General features: G+C 44.7%; 1 protein-coding gene across 1 annotated transcript in view; it reads left to right on the top strand.

The window, feature by feature from the left end:
- Positions 1 to 17,025, top strand: part of LOC147436300 (Pseudouridine synthase family protein) — a 153,290-nt gene that overhangs the window by 28,012 nt on the left and 108,253 nt on the right. The window contains exons 2-3 of the mRNA XM_086489233.1: positions 10,177 to 10,232; positions 10,309 to 10,391. Coding sequence (XP_086345359.1) covers positions 10,177 to 10,232; positions 10,309 to 10,391 — 139 coding nt within the window. The remainder of the gene's footprint in view (positions 1 to 10,176; positions 10,233 to 10,308; positions 10,392 to 17,025) is intronic.

The raw sequence follows: 17,025 nt of genomic DNA, 5'->3' as shown, positions 1-17,025 counted from the left end.
CACATCTCTACCGCACTCTCTCATTCCCTCTCTTTAGGGAAAAGTAAAAAGAACCATTATTCAAGCTAAAAGAAATCACTAATGCAAGGAAAAGAAGTAAAGGATTGTGGAAGTGTAAAACGTAGATATTCACCATTTCAATTCCGTTGCACCTGACATTGGTATGAGAGCTTTGAAGATTTTGCACTAATACGCTAATCCCCAAAAGGTTTTTTTTCCTCTCGTGTTTTTGGTTGTGTTGGCAACCCTTTGGTGTGTACTCCTCCCTCTCTTGGAACGACAACCCTACCATTGCGTGTAGGACTGTGCGCCTTGAGCGTCGGAGAATAGCAACCAATTGTGTACCAGGTGTTGCATGCATGGTGCGCCGACGAACGGGTAGATAGTCTCCCAAAGATTAGTCTGCACCTTCCTTGAACCAAGAGCGGAAATCTTTGCATGGTCAAGACTCGTAGTGATATGGAAACCTCCACCAATCAAGAAAGCGAGCAAGTCCCACCAACGAATCCTCCTGTGATGGAGATGATGATACAGCAAGAAGAGACACGTCAACAAGAGTGGGTGGAAGCGGTGGAGCGTGAGGAACGTTGATTGGCGGCCGAAGCCGAGGCTCGTAGGCTGGAGAGGGCAGTCATGCGTGATCTCATCACCACTTTGGCAGTGCAATCCGATACTCTTCTTTGGAGCTTGCCAAGACCATTGCGGAGGCGATCAATGCTACACGGACGACCAATGAACCGATTCCCGAGAAGATCACGTTCAGTAAGTATGACGGTAAGGTGAATGATATTGTCATTTATTCTTGGTTGCATCTATTTACATCCTATTTTGCTGTTGTTAAAAAGTCCCATAATAACAAAGTTCTCTTGGCTTCCATGCATCTCATGGGTGATGCCATCACTTGGAAGGATGAGCGGATAGAGAAGGAGGAAACCCACAAGGGGGCCAACTCCGAGTCTCTCCTCGTTCTCCCTCTCGGGCTTAGTTGGGAGGAGTTTGAGGAGGATCTAAAGACTCGCTTCTTACCTCCACAATACTTGAAGCGATTGAAAGAGGATTTTTGGGTTTTGTCTCAACAAGGTAAACATGTCATGTCGTATGCTAAACGTGTCTCAGTTAGGTGGACGATTGCAGAAATCGGATGAGGAACGGTTGGAGGCCTCTCTCTTTGGATTGGACCACTTGATCAAGTTTGATGTAGAAGCCGATGATCCAAAGACATTGCAAGAAGCTATATGCTTGGCTCAACTCCAAGAGATGAAGCCTAATAAGGGTAAGCTCAAGACGGTCTCAGGTAATGGTAACTCTTCCTCTCATGACTCGTCTAAGGACAAGAATTCTAATGCGGATGGCAACAATAAAAAGAACTCTTCCAGCTCTTCTTCTCAATCTAATTCTCCATCTCAATCTGAAGCAAAGAGCGATAAATCTAAGGATAAGGGTATCGAAAATCTAATAAACTTGAACTCACACCTCATGAAAAGATTGCCCAAGGAGTTGTAGGTAGACAATTAAGTAGAGAAGGACATGCATTGTATGCAAAGAAACGTAGGTGCTTTCATTGTTCAATTGTAGGTCACATGAAAAAGGAATTTCCTTAGAAAGAATCTAAAAGAAAAACTCTACTGCGTATACTTCTGACTCTACCTCTCAAGTAAATGCTATGGGTGTGGTAGAGAAAGAAGCTAAGCATGAGGGGACTTTTGAAGAGGATGAGCTCATAAAATGTTGTAGACATGTGAATGGTCAATGGGTCATTGTGTTGTTTGATTTTGAAAGTTCTCATGATGTCATACATAAATCTCTTGTGAAACGTGCACGTCTTCCGACTTCTCCCATCCCAACCCTCCCGGTGCAAGGGTTTTCTAAAAACATGGATGCTTCGATCTCTCAAGAAGTTAATGGCGTCAAATTGGCCATTCAACAAACTCAATTTACTCATTGTTTGGTAGTCTCTAAACTTGCGAAATGTGATCATTTTAGTCATTGAGTGGTTTCGCATGTTTTAGCCTATTATAGATTGGGAGAAAGAAGTTCACGCTTCTCATCAACGATAATGTGTCGCAACCAGTCCTCATTCGAGGTGAGAGCGTCTCTCTCTCTCTCTCTCTCTCTCTCTCTCTCTCTCTCTCTCTCTCTCTCTCTCTCTCTCTCTCTCTCTCTCTCTCCTCATGTCCAAGCTAAAAGAGAGCTACGTCGAGAAGCCCAAGCGGCGGTTATTTATGTCAACCCCACATCACAGAATTTGGGTATTCCTGACAGGTATCGTGAGTTGTTTGAAAAGTTCGAGCACTTGTTTCTCCAGGATGATCTTCCTCCTACACTTCCACCCAAGCGACTGAAAATCATGTCATCGACCTAGTGGACGGAGCATAGTCTGTAAGTAAGTTTTCATATTGTATGAACAAGGCTAATGAAGAGGAGCTAGAGCGCCAACTAGGTGAGTTGTTGAATAGGGGTTTTATATGTCCCAGTGTAAGTCCTTTTATTGCTTCAATTCTTTTTGTTCGTAAGAAAGATAGCTCATCGCAGTTATGTGTGGATTACAAGGCCCTTAATAAGATGATGGTCAAGAACAAGTTTCCTATGCCTTGCATCGAGTACATTTTGGAGCGTCTCAACGAGCTGACAATGTTTTTGAAAGTCGATTTGAAGAGTGGCTACCACCAGGTAAGAATCAAAAAGCGAGACGTCTACAAGACCGCCTTTAGGACCAAACACGGGCACTACGAGTTGATTCTTATGCCGTTTGGTCTGACACGTACACCAGGTATGTTTAATCGAATGATGATGCGTATCTTCATTAACTTGGTCGGTAAGTGCGTGTTTATTTTTCTGGATGACATTCTCATTTTCTCCTCTTCTTGAGAGCAACATACTATTGATGTAGAGAGAGTTTTGGCCCTATTGGATACTAATCGTCTTTATATTGCAGCAAAGAAGTCGGATTTTTTTTTGACTATTGTGTGCTATTTGGGCTACATCATCTCTTTCGACTTGATCCCGCGAAGGTAAGTGAGGTAAGAGAGTGGCCTATGCTTGCGACGGCATATGATGTTCGCTCATTTTTGGGTTTGTGTCAAGCATACAATCCTCACATCAAGCGCTTTGCACATATTGTCGTACCATTGTCTGATTTGTCAAAGGGTGTCAAGAGTCGCTGTCAGCGCGTTGTCATGACCGATGCCGCTAAGAGTGCTTTTGACGCACTCAAAGTAGCAAACATTGAGGCACCATGCCTCGTCCTTGCCTCTTGGAATGAGCCTTTTGAGGTTTGGACTGACGCTAGTAACATTGCCATTGGCGCAGTGTTACTGCAAAACAATCATCTAGTGACATCTCTCTCGTAACATAAATAGTGGTGAGAAAAATTATTATGTCTATGATAAGGAACTTCTCTCTGTCATTCATGCATTGAAGCATTGGAAGCATTTCATTTATGGGCGTGAGTTTGTCGTTCGCATAGATCACCAAGCACTTAAATGGCTTCAATTTATGCCTAGTGCAACTTGGAGTTATAGGCAAGCATGATGATCTCAATTTTTTGAACAATGTGGTGGTATGATTTAGTATCTCCCTAGCAAAGCTAACCCTGTGGCAAATGCATTGAGTAGGAATGATCAACTTCTCTCTTTAGAGTCTCATTCTTTTCTCTCTATTCAAGGTGTTGGTTTTGATGATCTCAAAGACAATTACATGGGTTCTGAATTTGACAAGCAATGGTTATAAGTACTAAATGCACAAGGTCCATGCAATTATGTCATTCGTGAGACAGTTTGCTTTTCTTTAGAAACCGTTTGTGTGTGCTATCCTCTCACACAACACCAATTTTGCATGACGCACATGATAGTGGTCATAGGGGTATTAATGCTACATTGGAAAAAGTTCAACGATTTTTCTATTGGCAAAAGATGCATAAGGATGTGTACAACTATGTTACCAAGTGTGCTGTATGTCAAAAAGTTAAAGTCTCTAATGGCAAGCAACAAAGGCTAGTCATGTCGTTGCCTATCCCTGATGGACCATTATAAGTATGGATTTTGTAACAAATTTACTTCCTTCTCTATTTGCACCAAACACGCAATGTCTAACTATCGTTGATAGATTTAGAAAATTTTATATGTTAATCCCTTGCAAGGCCAATGTTACTGCGCATGATATTGCACGGTTGTTCATAAAGCACTGGTATCCATTGTGTGGTCTACCTTAGTCTATTGTGTCGGATTGTGATACCAAGTTCACATCCCATTTTTCGTGTGCTTTGTTTAAATTTTTTGGCACTAAGTTAAACTTTTTGTCTACATTTCATCCACAGTCTGATGGGCAAACTGAAATTTACAACTTGTTGGCATTTTAATGTTCTCAAATCGTATGTTCATGATCAACAATCTACGTGGGAACAATATTTACGCTAGTTTAGGCTATCCTCAATGATTCGTTCTCAAGTGCAATTGGTCGTACTCCTTATAAGGCGGCGTTTGGCCGATCTTTTCTATGTTTGTTGACTAGGTCTATTTCCAAATTTAATGATGTTAAGTGTGTTAGTCAAACCTATACGGAGGTACTCGAGAGTGTTAAGCTTTGGCTCAGCAAGGCTTAAGAGTCCTATTCTAGGCATGCTAATAGCATCTACAGGATGTCTCATTCAAGGAGGGTGACTGGATGTTTTTTAGGATTAGGAAGCAATGTCTCTAGCAAGTTGGTAAGAGGTGTCCTAAACTCTCATTTCGTCTGTATGGTCTGTTTTTGATCGTCAAAAAGATAAATGATGTTTCCATGCAATTACAATTGCCACCTTTTTGGGCAATACATAATGTTTACCATGTTTCTTGGCTTAAATTGTTTCAGGGTGATGTCACGAATTGCTGACGTGTCGAGCTACTGAAGAATGGAGTCAACCTGCAGATCCCGGCTCAAAGGCCTAAACCCTAAGAAGAAGCAGCAGCAGAAGAAAAAGAAGCGGAAGAAGTTCCCACCAACTTATGGAACCCTGTCCGGTGGGGCCCAAGTGACCTAAAAACATTTTAATAAAGCAGGACCACACACACACACACACACACTGAAACTCTAGCGTGGAGAATTAATGACGTGGCAGCTGCTGTAGGGATTTTCGCAATTTGCGCTGACTTGGTGACGTGGTAGCCTGTACGGATTTCCATAATTTATGTTGGCTAAGTTTTTAGCACCAGCTTTTGGGCTAGATGCTTTCGAGTTTCAAGCTTTTCATGTAACTGCTTTTCAAGACCAAGGGCCTTCAAATATGTGCATAGGGCTCATTCTCTAGTACTCTTCCGGGTGAAGGTGCAGAGGGTGAGTACCGACATTGTACCGAGTTCAAGTAATATAAAGAAATACTGAAAGGGACGCCAAGGTTTGGGGCCAGTGCTCTCTCGAGGTGGAACTCCGCCACTCCTCGTCTCGTGTCGTGCATCTCTTTTTGTTCAATTGTTATTTGAAGCGCTTAAAGTTGTTTGGTATGTTCTTTTCCATTGGCACGTGGCGCCAGTCTCGTGACAGTGGTATCAGAACTTGAGGTGTGTGCTTTTTTGAAAGCATACCGGTCCCCTACCAAAGAGCAGATGGCGCTTCCAAGTTTTATAGGGAGTTTATCAAAGTATCTTCGTGTCCCGACCTCGGAGTTATTAGTCACTCCCACCCTTACTTCATTGCTTTGTCTTACAGGGCATATGCCATAAAGATCACTTTTAGAGAAGGTTCAAAACTTTTTTTTTGGAGCTGTCGTTTTTCTCAGAGGTAGTGCTACGCAGTGGTGGATGTCTATAACTGCCAAGCCGCACACTCCAAGGACTCGGCAAGCTTTCAAGAATTTTTTTGACCGAAGTTATATGATTTCTGGCAGCTTATGGCAGAGTGGGGTATTCTGAATTGCTTGCCACGGAAACCCTTGCAGAATACAACTTGAAATTTCTTGACATCTCTCATCAGGTATGTCTCCCTGAGCTAAAAACCTTGGAGGTCTAGTGTGATTGCTAGGTCTTGGGACTACCATCACCGCCACAAGAACATTGCTTGGCGAAGCTTGTTTCGACTATTCAAGAGTTTATGGATCATACCGCGGTCGGCTACACTTATGGAAGGAACCTAACCCTAACTTTTGGTGCAGGTTTCAGGATGGAAAATCAGTCTACTTTTCGAGCTCCAGGTTTTTAATTTTGAATCTCTTTGAGAACTTCTTTGATGATCCTATTTGGAATTTGTTTGAAATGGATGGTATGTGTTTTGAACTTGTCTTGGTGCCGATTTGAATTATTTGACTTTGGTTTTAATATTGGTTTCAATGATTGGTGATTTTACTCCCGGGGGGAGTATTGAATGTTTGACCCTTGTGGTTATTTACGGGGGGGGGTATTAAGAAGTTTGAGGAGTGGTTACTCTCAGCACCTCCAAACAAGGCAGACTGCAATCCGGGGGGCATTTAGTTGTAAAAGGCCTCTATATCTCCTGGCCCGGATCTTTTTAGGTTATGCGGGAGGAGTGATGCGGGAGTCGTTGAAGCTCATGGGTGAGACGTGGATGGTTATTTACAGGGGAGTTAATCGGCAGCTTTATGTTTCTATGTCTTGTAACATGCATATGTGAGCATTCGTGTTGCATTGTGATATGCCAACCATTGAATATTCCTTTTTGGATGAGATACTTCTGGCAAGTCAACGACCCAGGATATCATGAGTTCCAATCTGGAATGAGACTCCTTATTGGATGAGATTTTTCTGGGAAGCCAACGAACCAAAAAATCAAGAGTTCCGATCTGGAATGAGACTCCTTATTGGATGAGGTTCTTCTGGGAAGCCAATGACCCAGGAAATCAAGATCTCCGATTTGGAATGAGAAAACTGATTGTCCCTCAGAACGACCCTCAAAATTTTTTGAGCTAACTCGAGTTGTTTTGCAGGTATTATGGAATTGTGCACGATTACTTACTTTCAAGAAGGGGGGATGTCACAAATTGTTGACGTGTCAAGCCATTGAAGAATGGAGCCAACCTGCAGATCCTGGATCAGAGGCCTAAACCCTAAGAAGCAAAAGCAGAAGAAGAAGTGGAAGAAGTCCCACCAACTTATGGGACCCCGTCCGATGGGGCCCAAGTGACCTAAAGACATTTAAATAAAGCAGGACCACACACACACACTGAAACTCTAGCGTGGAGAATTGATGACGTGGCAGCTGCTGTACGGATGTCCGCAATCGCGTTGACTTGTTGATGTGGCAGCATGTACGGATTTCCGTGATTTATGTTGGCTAAATTTTCAGCGCTAGCTTTTGGGCCATACGCTTTTGAGTTTCAAGCTTTTCATGTAACTACTTTCAAGGCCAAGGGCCTTTAAATATGTGCAAAGGGCTCATTCTTAGGCACTCTTTCGGGTGAAGATGCAGAGAATGAGTACCGGCATTGTACCGAGTTCAAGCAATATAAAGAAATACCGAAAGGGGCGCGAAGATTTGGGGACAGTGCTCTCTCTGGGTGGAACTCTGCCACTCCCCATCTCGTGTCGTGCATCTCTTTCTGTTCATTTGTTATTTGAAGTGCTTAAAGTTGTTCATACTGTTCTTTTCCATTGGCACGTGGTGCTAATCTCGTGACAGGTGAACCTCCACAGAGCATCCCAAACGAGGAGCAACCGAAGATAATTGATGGAGCCGAAGTTATGGAGCCGGAACAGATCCTTTTACATCGATTCAAGCATGGAACAACAAGCAAGCAAGGCAATACTTCCTGAAGTTCAAGCAGAGAACAAGCAAGCAAGCAAGGCTCGGGGATCGCATGAAGCGGCTTGGGTGGATGAGGAATTTTTCACCGACTACCTGAATTTGCTAGCTCATACAAGGAGGCCATGCAGATCGGTACTCGTATCTCACCTTAAGCAAGAGGGGATGTCACATGCACATGGCTCTTTGTGCCACGTGGACATGCTTCATCGATTTTTTAGCCCATTTTCCCCTTCTTCCTAGATAGGAGTGTCTAGAATCCTAGGCGAATTAAAACCGGCAATTTTGTGAGTGTGTTCGCAGGACCTGCATGTCCAGACAAGTCCATTAGATTAGGTTTTCCAGTTTTGCATGAATGGTTTGTACACGCATTTTGACAGACGTTATTACACTACGGTGCGCATCTGGCATGATGAGCATGCAGTTTTAGGTTAGAGGAATCCAACGAGCCATTCCTCGCGTCGATCAAATTACTGGTGGACAGAAACTGAACGCCCTCGCCAACCTTATTAATAAATCATTTTAATGATTTATATGTTGGGTGTGGTGGACGGATTGCCCTACCTAAGTCTAAATAAGTTCATAAGCCCAATTCCTAGCCTATAAAGGGAACACCTCAGCCCATCGATTAGGGCAAGTCAACAAGCGCTAGTGCATTGCAAAGCCTTGCGTTTTGTGGAGGATGCCCAGCGTTTTCAGCAAGAGCAGCCAGCGTTTTCAATTGGCAGCCCTCCACAGTAGCAGATCAGCCAGCACCTTTCACTTTCAGCCCCTTCAGTCGCCGGATAATGCGAGATCTGCGAATGCTAGCTTTTCCTATATGCGGTCCAGTACTTCGGCAGCCCATCGAGCCTCCCCTCGGCCATTCCCTCGCCTGCATCAAGTGCTCCATTGCTGCCCATCATCGTTGTCATTGAGATTTGCGTTTTTAGCCCTGCTTCACGCAAGAGATCTGCTGCGTTTTACGTCACAGACCTCCGTTTTTGCAGCCAACTTTCAGCCCTTCATTCCTCTAAAATCGGGAGCGCAATTCAGCCCCAGATCTTCCCCTTGGTGGCCATCCACAATCCCAAATCAAGAAGGGTCCAAAGGTGCATCAAATCTGCCCCAATGGTGCCTCGTCTTGAGGAGTTATCGCATGACATTCACCATTCGAATCGGTAGAGTCTGCACTCGAGGTATTGCATGTGTATACGTTCCATTTATGCAATCAAAAGCAAATACCACATCGGCAACGGTGTGGGGGGCCCTTGAGAGGGTTGGTTGGGACCCCATCGGGTCTCTCTCCTCGTTGGCTAGATCTTTAAGGTCTCTCGGGATAGTTTCCTACGACGTTAAAACTCTCTTCTTCTTCTTCTTCTCTCTCTCTCTCTCTCTCCCTCTCTCTCTCTCTCTCTCTCTCTCTCTGGGGAAAAGTAAAAAGACCCTTCATTCAAGCTAAAAGGAATCACAATTGCAAGTAAAAGAAGTAAAGGATTGTGGAAATGTAAAACCTTATCTCTTGTCTTCACCATGCATCATGGAGATGATATATTGGTGAGCACTTGGTTGTTGAGAAAGTTTTAAGTTCTTGACAAGGGCAAAGTTATGTGTGGCAAAGTCATCTATCATGACCCTAACCCTTTTCCCATTTACAAACCCATGCATTTTCACTAGCTCATGTGGACCAAAACTTGATTTCCACATGGTCACACCTAAGTTGGCGATGTGGCCCCTTGGCCATTCTCGGAGCAAGCCGTAGTTAGCGCTCTGATGTGGCATAGGATGTTGCAAATAGGTGGTGCATTGGGCTCCTCCTGTTAAAATTAGTGCTCTCCCCCGGGTGGAAGAGCTGAAAGAGCATGTTGTACAATCCTCTCTCAAGCTCAGCTCATGCATGCACAACGGCCTTCTTGGAGGGCAAGAGAAGAAAACCCGGAAGGGGTGATTTGCTGCCTCAAAGCCACCGTCCTTACCGCCCTGTCTCCAGGATGCGACTCAAATCCTCGCCCATGAGGAATGACAGCACTCGCCAACCTCAAGGTCTATGAAGGCGAATCTATGTTCCCACTGGCTTCCCTTTTAATTATGCTCTTTTCTTGGTCGATTGTGAGGTTTCTTGTTTGCAAGATGCACACATGGAAAACTTATGCATTTGGTATATAGACAAAATAACGAGGGGCTGTTTTCAGCAGCTTATGACGTTGTGTTATGATGCAAATGCATGAAGTAAACTTATTAGATAAGAATCATCTATTTTTCATCTAGTTCTTAACAATGGATAGTAGGGGTTGAAACAACCATTACAATACTTCTTGAACATCAAGTGTAGTGGTTATTAGTTTTCATCATATAACAATGAAATTTATCTTGCATATGTCAACGAGGCTTATTGTTTGATATGTTGTTTGTTTGACGCGATCACATTTTATTCCTAAAAGATTAATTTTGAGGTTTCTTGAATTCTAGGATGGACGTCGTTTACCGTTTGTGAAAGGATACGAAAGCTTGTAAGAGTGAGGAAGGTGAGCAACAAAAGCTAAGGAGTTTCCAAATTCTGTAGCATTATGTTTAGAGTAAGAATCATCTATATGTAAGCAGGTGGGGCATGCTGGCACTTTGGATCCCATGGCAACAGGCCTCTTGGTTGTGTGTGTGGGTCGTGCAACCAAATTGGCTGACAAGTAAGAATGCATTTTGAGAGAAGCTTTTGTAATTTCACTCAATTTATTTTTAGTGAGTAGGCTTTGGTTTGTTTGTCCTTAAAATGCTACAAACACGTTGAAGTGAAATGTACTTTACTTGGATTTATTTGCTTGGTTGCATACAACATTTCCATATGCAAAAGCTGCTGTTGATGGATCTAACCACCACCAAACACCCCCCCCCCCCCCCCCCCCCCCCCCCCCCCCCCGGCACCCCTTCCTCCTCTCTTTGTGTCTCTTGTGCATGTACGGCGTCTTTCTTAGTTTCAGGTAATCTCCGCTGATTTATTTTAAGCTCTAGATAGGTGTATGGCAGATATGATGATCTCATAGGGCTTGAGACTGTCAGGCAAGGGATCATCCACCAGTGGTGGCCAAAGCCCCATTATCAGAGTTAACTTTCATCCCTCTCTTGTGAAGTATGCTCCTGAGCTTCTCTCTCTTGACTGTTATGGAGGAGACACTCTTAATTTGGCTTTCAGGACACTGCTTTGTTTGTGGAACTTAGCAGCTGGATGCACTTGTATGTCAGTGCTCTGGAAGTAAGTGGAGACTGTAGGCAAATGCCCAGGGGAGACAAGATGCTCCTCGAACTCTTTGAAGTGTGCTAGTAAAATCTGACAAAGAACAAATGCAGAGAAAGCAAGGAGAAAAGAGGCCAAGAAAAGAAGACGCAAACGACTAAGGCAGATAGAGGCACCTTGGATTATGTACATGTATATGTGAACTCCATCTTCTTCAGATGCTTCCGCTTCTTCGTCACCCATGATAATTCTTTTGCTGTGCCAATAACAGTATCAGGAGAAATTTTCACACTGATTGAAAGAGAGAGAGAAATGAAATGAAATGTTATATTAACGTCTTCAAAAGGCCAAAGTGACCTATGAGACCAGAAAGTTACAATGTGGTGTATCTGATACAAAGTCAGATTAACAAAATAAATTCAACTAGGATAACAAATTATAACTACTGCGGAATCCTAAACGAAGCTGATAGGTGTGAAAGGTGAAAGGCGTGAAATGTGTGAACTAAGCAGTACAATGTGTAAACAATATGGGAGGGAAGTAGAGATCCATCTTCATGAGAGAGAGAGAGAGAGAGAGAGAGAGAGAGAGAGAGAGAGAGAGAGAGAGAGAGAGAGAGAGAGAGAGAGAGATGAAATGAATTGTAATATTAACGTCTTCAAAAGGCCAAAATGACCTATGAGACCAAAAGGTTACATGTGGTGAATCTAATATCAGGTCTGGGTACAAAAAGTACAAAGAACTGAAAAGAAAATAGTGGGTAGGGGTGGGGTGAAAGCTGATACAAGGGGAATACAAAGGGTGAGCTGATACAATGGAGCTCTCTGACAGTCGAGGCATCATATACGTATACATCAGTATCTAGAAGGCTATATAGATTCAATGTCCTCCAAGGTAGGCACTCTGTCAGGACGGCTCCCATGTCGCGCTAGTATGGTATGGATCCTCTGTCGCAGTTTGTGTCGATGTCGAGAGGCCCCCCTCATCCGTGGGCGACGGGACCGCCCCAACTCTATCGCTCGATCAAGTAGTATGCCTCTGGTGCCTCTGGTGTTGTTATGCTGTTGGGGTTGCTCGGATTCCTCTGTCTGTGACTGAAAGAAATCTGTAATCTTTTGCTGTTGCTGGATCTCTCTCATTGTGCCCCTCTTCGAGAGGTCCTCTCTGTGTTTGCGAATCTCCAGTAAGTATAATTTGAGGCATCTCTAATCTTGGTATCTCATGACTCTAGAAAGTGGCCCAAAACCTCTCTGAATAGACAGTGAAAGCGGCCTCGTATCTCATAGTATACTAGGCTCTGTCTCTGGCTCTATCTGGCACACTTGACAAATCCTAAACTCAGCGGGTACTCCTCTAAATCTGTCTGTCTTGATCTCTAGCTGATGTGAGGATGTGCGTATCTGACCAATAGCGCATCGTATCCCGTGGGATAGATGAGTGTCCATGTATTCTGGTCTGATCACAAAACCATCCTCCGTGAGTTGGAGAAGATGCTCTCTATAGAAAGTCATCTTTGTACCTAGCTCATGTGTAGGTTGTATCCATGTCCTCTTCGTATCCAGCTGAATCAGGTCTTGTCTGATGAGCCTGGTAATCTCTGCCCTAGTGAGGGAGATGGAGGGTGCATCCAAAGAGTACTGAAATGGGGGTAGCCGATCCATACTAAAGCCATGTAACTGAAACCAAGATGCCATCTGCATACCAACATGATCTATCTCCCTGCAATGCCAGCTGTTGCGAAGACTCTAGTGCTAATCAAGCATATCTGTCTGTAGGCAGAGCCCAAGTGCTATGCATAAATGAAACTGATCGAGTGAGTGCCTCCACTACCAATGGAGGAGTAGCGAGCTCCGCCTTAATAATGTCATGTGGTACTGAGGCCTTGGGCCTAATCATCCGAGAACTCATAGACACCAAGGGCTTCTCCATACATCTCCATCCATCAATACTGCCAGCTCTGCTTTGATGGTCAACTGAGGGGCCCCATATCTCCACTCTGTACAGCATGGCCGAAGTGACCAAAGTGTCAAAGAGCCAAAGCTTTGTCCGAGGTTCCTGGAACTGAACCTGCAAACATATCCTCTCAAGTCTCCCCAATGCTACATAGGCTCTGGTCAATCGCGTATCTGCTGCACGCCTCAGGGAAAATACTGGACCACTGAAAACCGCCCCACGATAAGTGTATGTATCTGCATACTCCACAGTCTTTGGACCATATGTAAAAGTGGGGGCGGACCTCCTTATCCACTCCGCCGTGGTGTTAAACACCATTACCTTGGTCTTACCAAGGTTCACAGACAATCCATTGTCTCGTGCAAATACATGCAATGCATCCAAATGACGCTGGATCCCCTCTGGAGAATCTGAGATTAGCACAATATCATCAGCATATAATAGCAACAGAATCCATGTCCCTGCAAGGTGAGCACCTCTATCACCCTTTGCGTGTACATAATCTGAAAACTCATCTACATATACCCCAAAGAGAGTCGCAAATAGGGGACAACCTTGCCTCACCCCAATGGTGGAGTGAACCATGTTGGACATGCCATGAGTAGTGCGTACCTGTCCTACCACTGTCCTGTATAAAGCTAAGATCCCCCTGATCAGCTCTGTGGGCACCCGCATGTCTTGCAATTTGCGTATGAGTCTGGCTCGTGGCACTGTATTAAAGGCTTTGCGGAAATCCACAAAGTTACAATATATCCCCCTGCCATGGTGTCTACCCTCCTCAATAATGGCTCTGAGTGTCAAAATCTGGTCAAGAGTGGAGAAACCTCTCCTGAACCCTGCCTGTCCTGCTACCCGTATGCCCTCTCTCTCTGCCCATCACTCAACTCATGCTCAAGAATTGATGCATATAGCCTAGCCAGAGTGTGACCAACCATGATGGTCGGTAATTCCTGGGAAGCTTAGGATCTCCCGACTTGAAGATAGGCACAATAGTGGACTCCAAGTCTTAGGGAAATCCTCATACATGGCTCTATTAAACATCATAGCAAGAGGCTTTGCAAGCATATCTCGGGCATGGATAAAGTGCTCTGCTACCAGACCATCATGATCTTGTGCTCTTCATGTCTTCATCTTGTCAATGGCTTTCCTTACCCTCTCAGAAGTAAAGAAAGTACATGTTTCTGGGCATGCCTCTGGAGGGTCAGGCAAAGGTGGCTGCCTCGATGCTGTATAGAGAGATGTAGCATATTCCCCCCATGTCTCTGTGGAAGTGATGGCTAGCGGTGGTCTCATAAACAATTGATATAGATCACGCTCTAGTTGAGATAGGTAAGCCCTCTTCTTTCGTCGCACTAGGCGGCAAAAGATAATCCGTGATTGTCTATGTGTAGTAGTACCACGAGCACCTTTCTCTGTAATCTGATCCTCGTCTCTCTACACTCCTCATCATACCAACTGTTCTGAGGCATGCTTCCATATCATCTGCGTGTAGGCTGGCTGTGGGGATATGCCTCTGATGCTGCATCGTGGAGCGTCTGTATCAGAATGTGGGTGAGCTCATCTAGTGGTCGTCTTGGCTCCTGAGTGCATAACTTCCTATATATCTCATCAGTGTACACGGGATCCGTCTCCCTTGTGAAGGTATACTGAGTATGTGTGGAGGCCTCTCCCCATGGAGCTGTGTTGCACTCGAACGATAGTGAAAGACAAGATAGCATGATCGACTGCTACCCCAACTAGCCTAGTTCCCACCATGAAATCTGAAAGGAAAGAATGAGTCTTGGCAGAGCCATAACATAATCCACTGTACTAGCGCCATGCCGATGTGGAAAGCATGTAAAACCACTTGCTGCTGCAGGGAATCTCTATAGGCCATTCAAAATGGCCAATCCATGTGCAGTCCCCATATCGATCAAGTATCTGCCATACTTAGTGTGCTCCTCATCCTGTGATAATCTAGACAGGCCCATTTTTGTAATATCAAGCTCTCGCATCAACTCCTCTGAGGTATCATAAAATACTGTGTGGTGATGGGCAGTCCTAGCATTGAAATCCCCCAAGATAATAATGTTGCCATCTCTGGAAAACTCCCATATATCTGTAGCACGGATAATGTGTCGTGCTCTCTATAGTGGGTGGTCCTCAGTGCAATGTGTGTGACAATCTCACTCAAACAGACTGAACAGAAAGGAAAGGTGGTCTCATAAACAATTGATATAGATCACGCTCTAGTTGAGATAGGTAAGCCCTCTTCTTTCGTCGCACTAGGCGGCAAAAGATAATCCGTGATTGTCTATGTGTAGTAGTACCACGAGCACCTTTCTCTGTAATCTGATCCTCGTCTCTCTACACTCCTCATCATACCAACTGTTCTGAGGCATGCTTCCATATCATCTGCGTGTAGGCTGGCTGTGGGGATATGCCTCTGATGCTGCATCGTGGAGCGTCTGTATCAGAATGTGGGTGAGCTCATCTAGTGGTCGTCTTGGCTCCTGAGTGCATAACTTCCTATATATCTCATCAGTGTACACGGGATCCGTCTCCCTTGTGAAGGTATACTGAGTATGTGTGGAGGCCTCTCCCCATGGAGCTGTGTTGCACTCGAACGATAGTGAAAGACAAGATAGCATGATCGACTGCTACCCCAACTAGCCTAGTTCCCACCATGAAATCTGAAAGGAAAGAATGAGTCTTGGCAGAGCCATAACATAATCCACTGTACTAGCGCCATGCCGATGTGGAAAGCATGTAAAACCACTTGCTGCTGCAGGGAATCTCTATAGGCCATTCAAAATGGCCAATCCATGTGCAGTCCCCATATCGATCAAGTATCTGCCATACTTAGTGTGCTCCTCATCCTGTGATAATCTAGACAGGCCCATTTTTGTAATATCAAGCTCTCGCATCAACTCCTCTGAGGTATCATAAAATACTGTGTGGTGATGGGCAGTCCTAGCATTGAAATCCCCCAAGATAATAATGTTGCCATCTCTGGAAAACTCCCATATATCTGTAGCACGGATAATGTGTCGTGCTCTCTATAGTGGGTGGTCCTCAGTGCAATGTGTGTGACAATCTCACTCAAACAGACTGAACAGAAAGGAAACAATAGACATCAACAGAGCTCACAAAGACACAACAGCGGACCAGAACATATGACTCGACTACCTCAAAACTGATACAGACTCTGGCGTGGCAACACACTCAGCTCTAGCCAAGGACTCACAGGTACAATGGAAGTGTCGAGGCTCAGATGTGTCGGGATGGTGAAGACGTGCTTTGTGTATGGACTCACTGCTCTCGACCACGATGCTGGATCAAAGGTGAAGATGATAATCCCGATGACCAACCGCTACTACTCATATGTACCACCATAAAGAGCCACCAACGGCTCATAAATGTTAGCCATGTGGTGACCTGGCCACGATGTCCACTAGACCAGTCCGTATCTCTGCTGCCACGTGTCACTGCCCAGCCCAGAGAGTCCGTCCAGTGTGAACCATCCTAGACCAACTGTACTAACTGTGTGTCCTGTGAAAGAGTGACACTGTAGCCTGCTACAATATCATCATCGAAAATAGAAAAGGGGGACTGTCCTACGTACTAGGAGGGAAATAACAAATTACGATGTAGAGATATCTGCCTGTCTGTACTTTAGTCTCACCCACATGTACCTAGCATGCTCATCCCTCCGAACTATATGTATCAGAAACTGTAGCTCCTCCCTGAATAAGACTGCCACTCCTCCTGAACCTCGTCCTCTGTGCTCTGATCGAGTCTCCTGTCTGCAAGTTGTCTCCCATCTCTATCCACTCATATGGGGCATGGACTGCCCCGGGGCGTGATGCGTCTTAGAGTAGAAAATGACGTCTCTCCCTGTGAAACTATCCTCAAAGGCACCTACATCAAGGCGCAAAGATCCATTACAATTCCATGTAGCCACTCCGAGTGCGGTCCCACAGGTCTCGCACCGTCATGTGGGACGCTTCTCCAGAATAACCAGTCGTCGATCCCTGTAGAAGGCCACTTTTCCCTTCTCTCGAGCTGTCATCATCTCGGGCATAACTTCTTTCATATGAGCAAGCTGTGTGAGTGTGAGGTCATCTCCAAGAAATATGCCCGTTTTCTTTAGTGTA

Source organism: Adiantum capillus-veneris, chromosome 18, assembly GCF_014529385.1.
Source record: "Adiantum capillus-veneris isolate H3 chromosome 18, ASM1452938v2, whole genome shotgun sequence".
In the NCBI taxonomy this organism is placed as follows: Eukaryota; Viridiplantae; Streptophyta; class Polypodiopsida; order Polypodiales; family Pteridaceae; genus Adiantum; species Adiantum capillus-veneris.
This window is presented reverse-complemented; position numbering and strand designations above follow the sequence as displayed.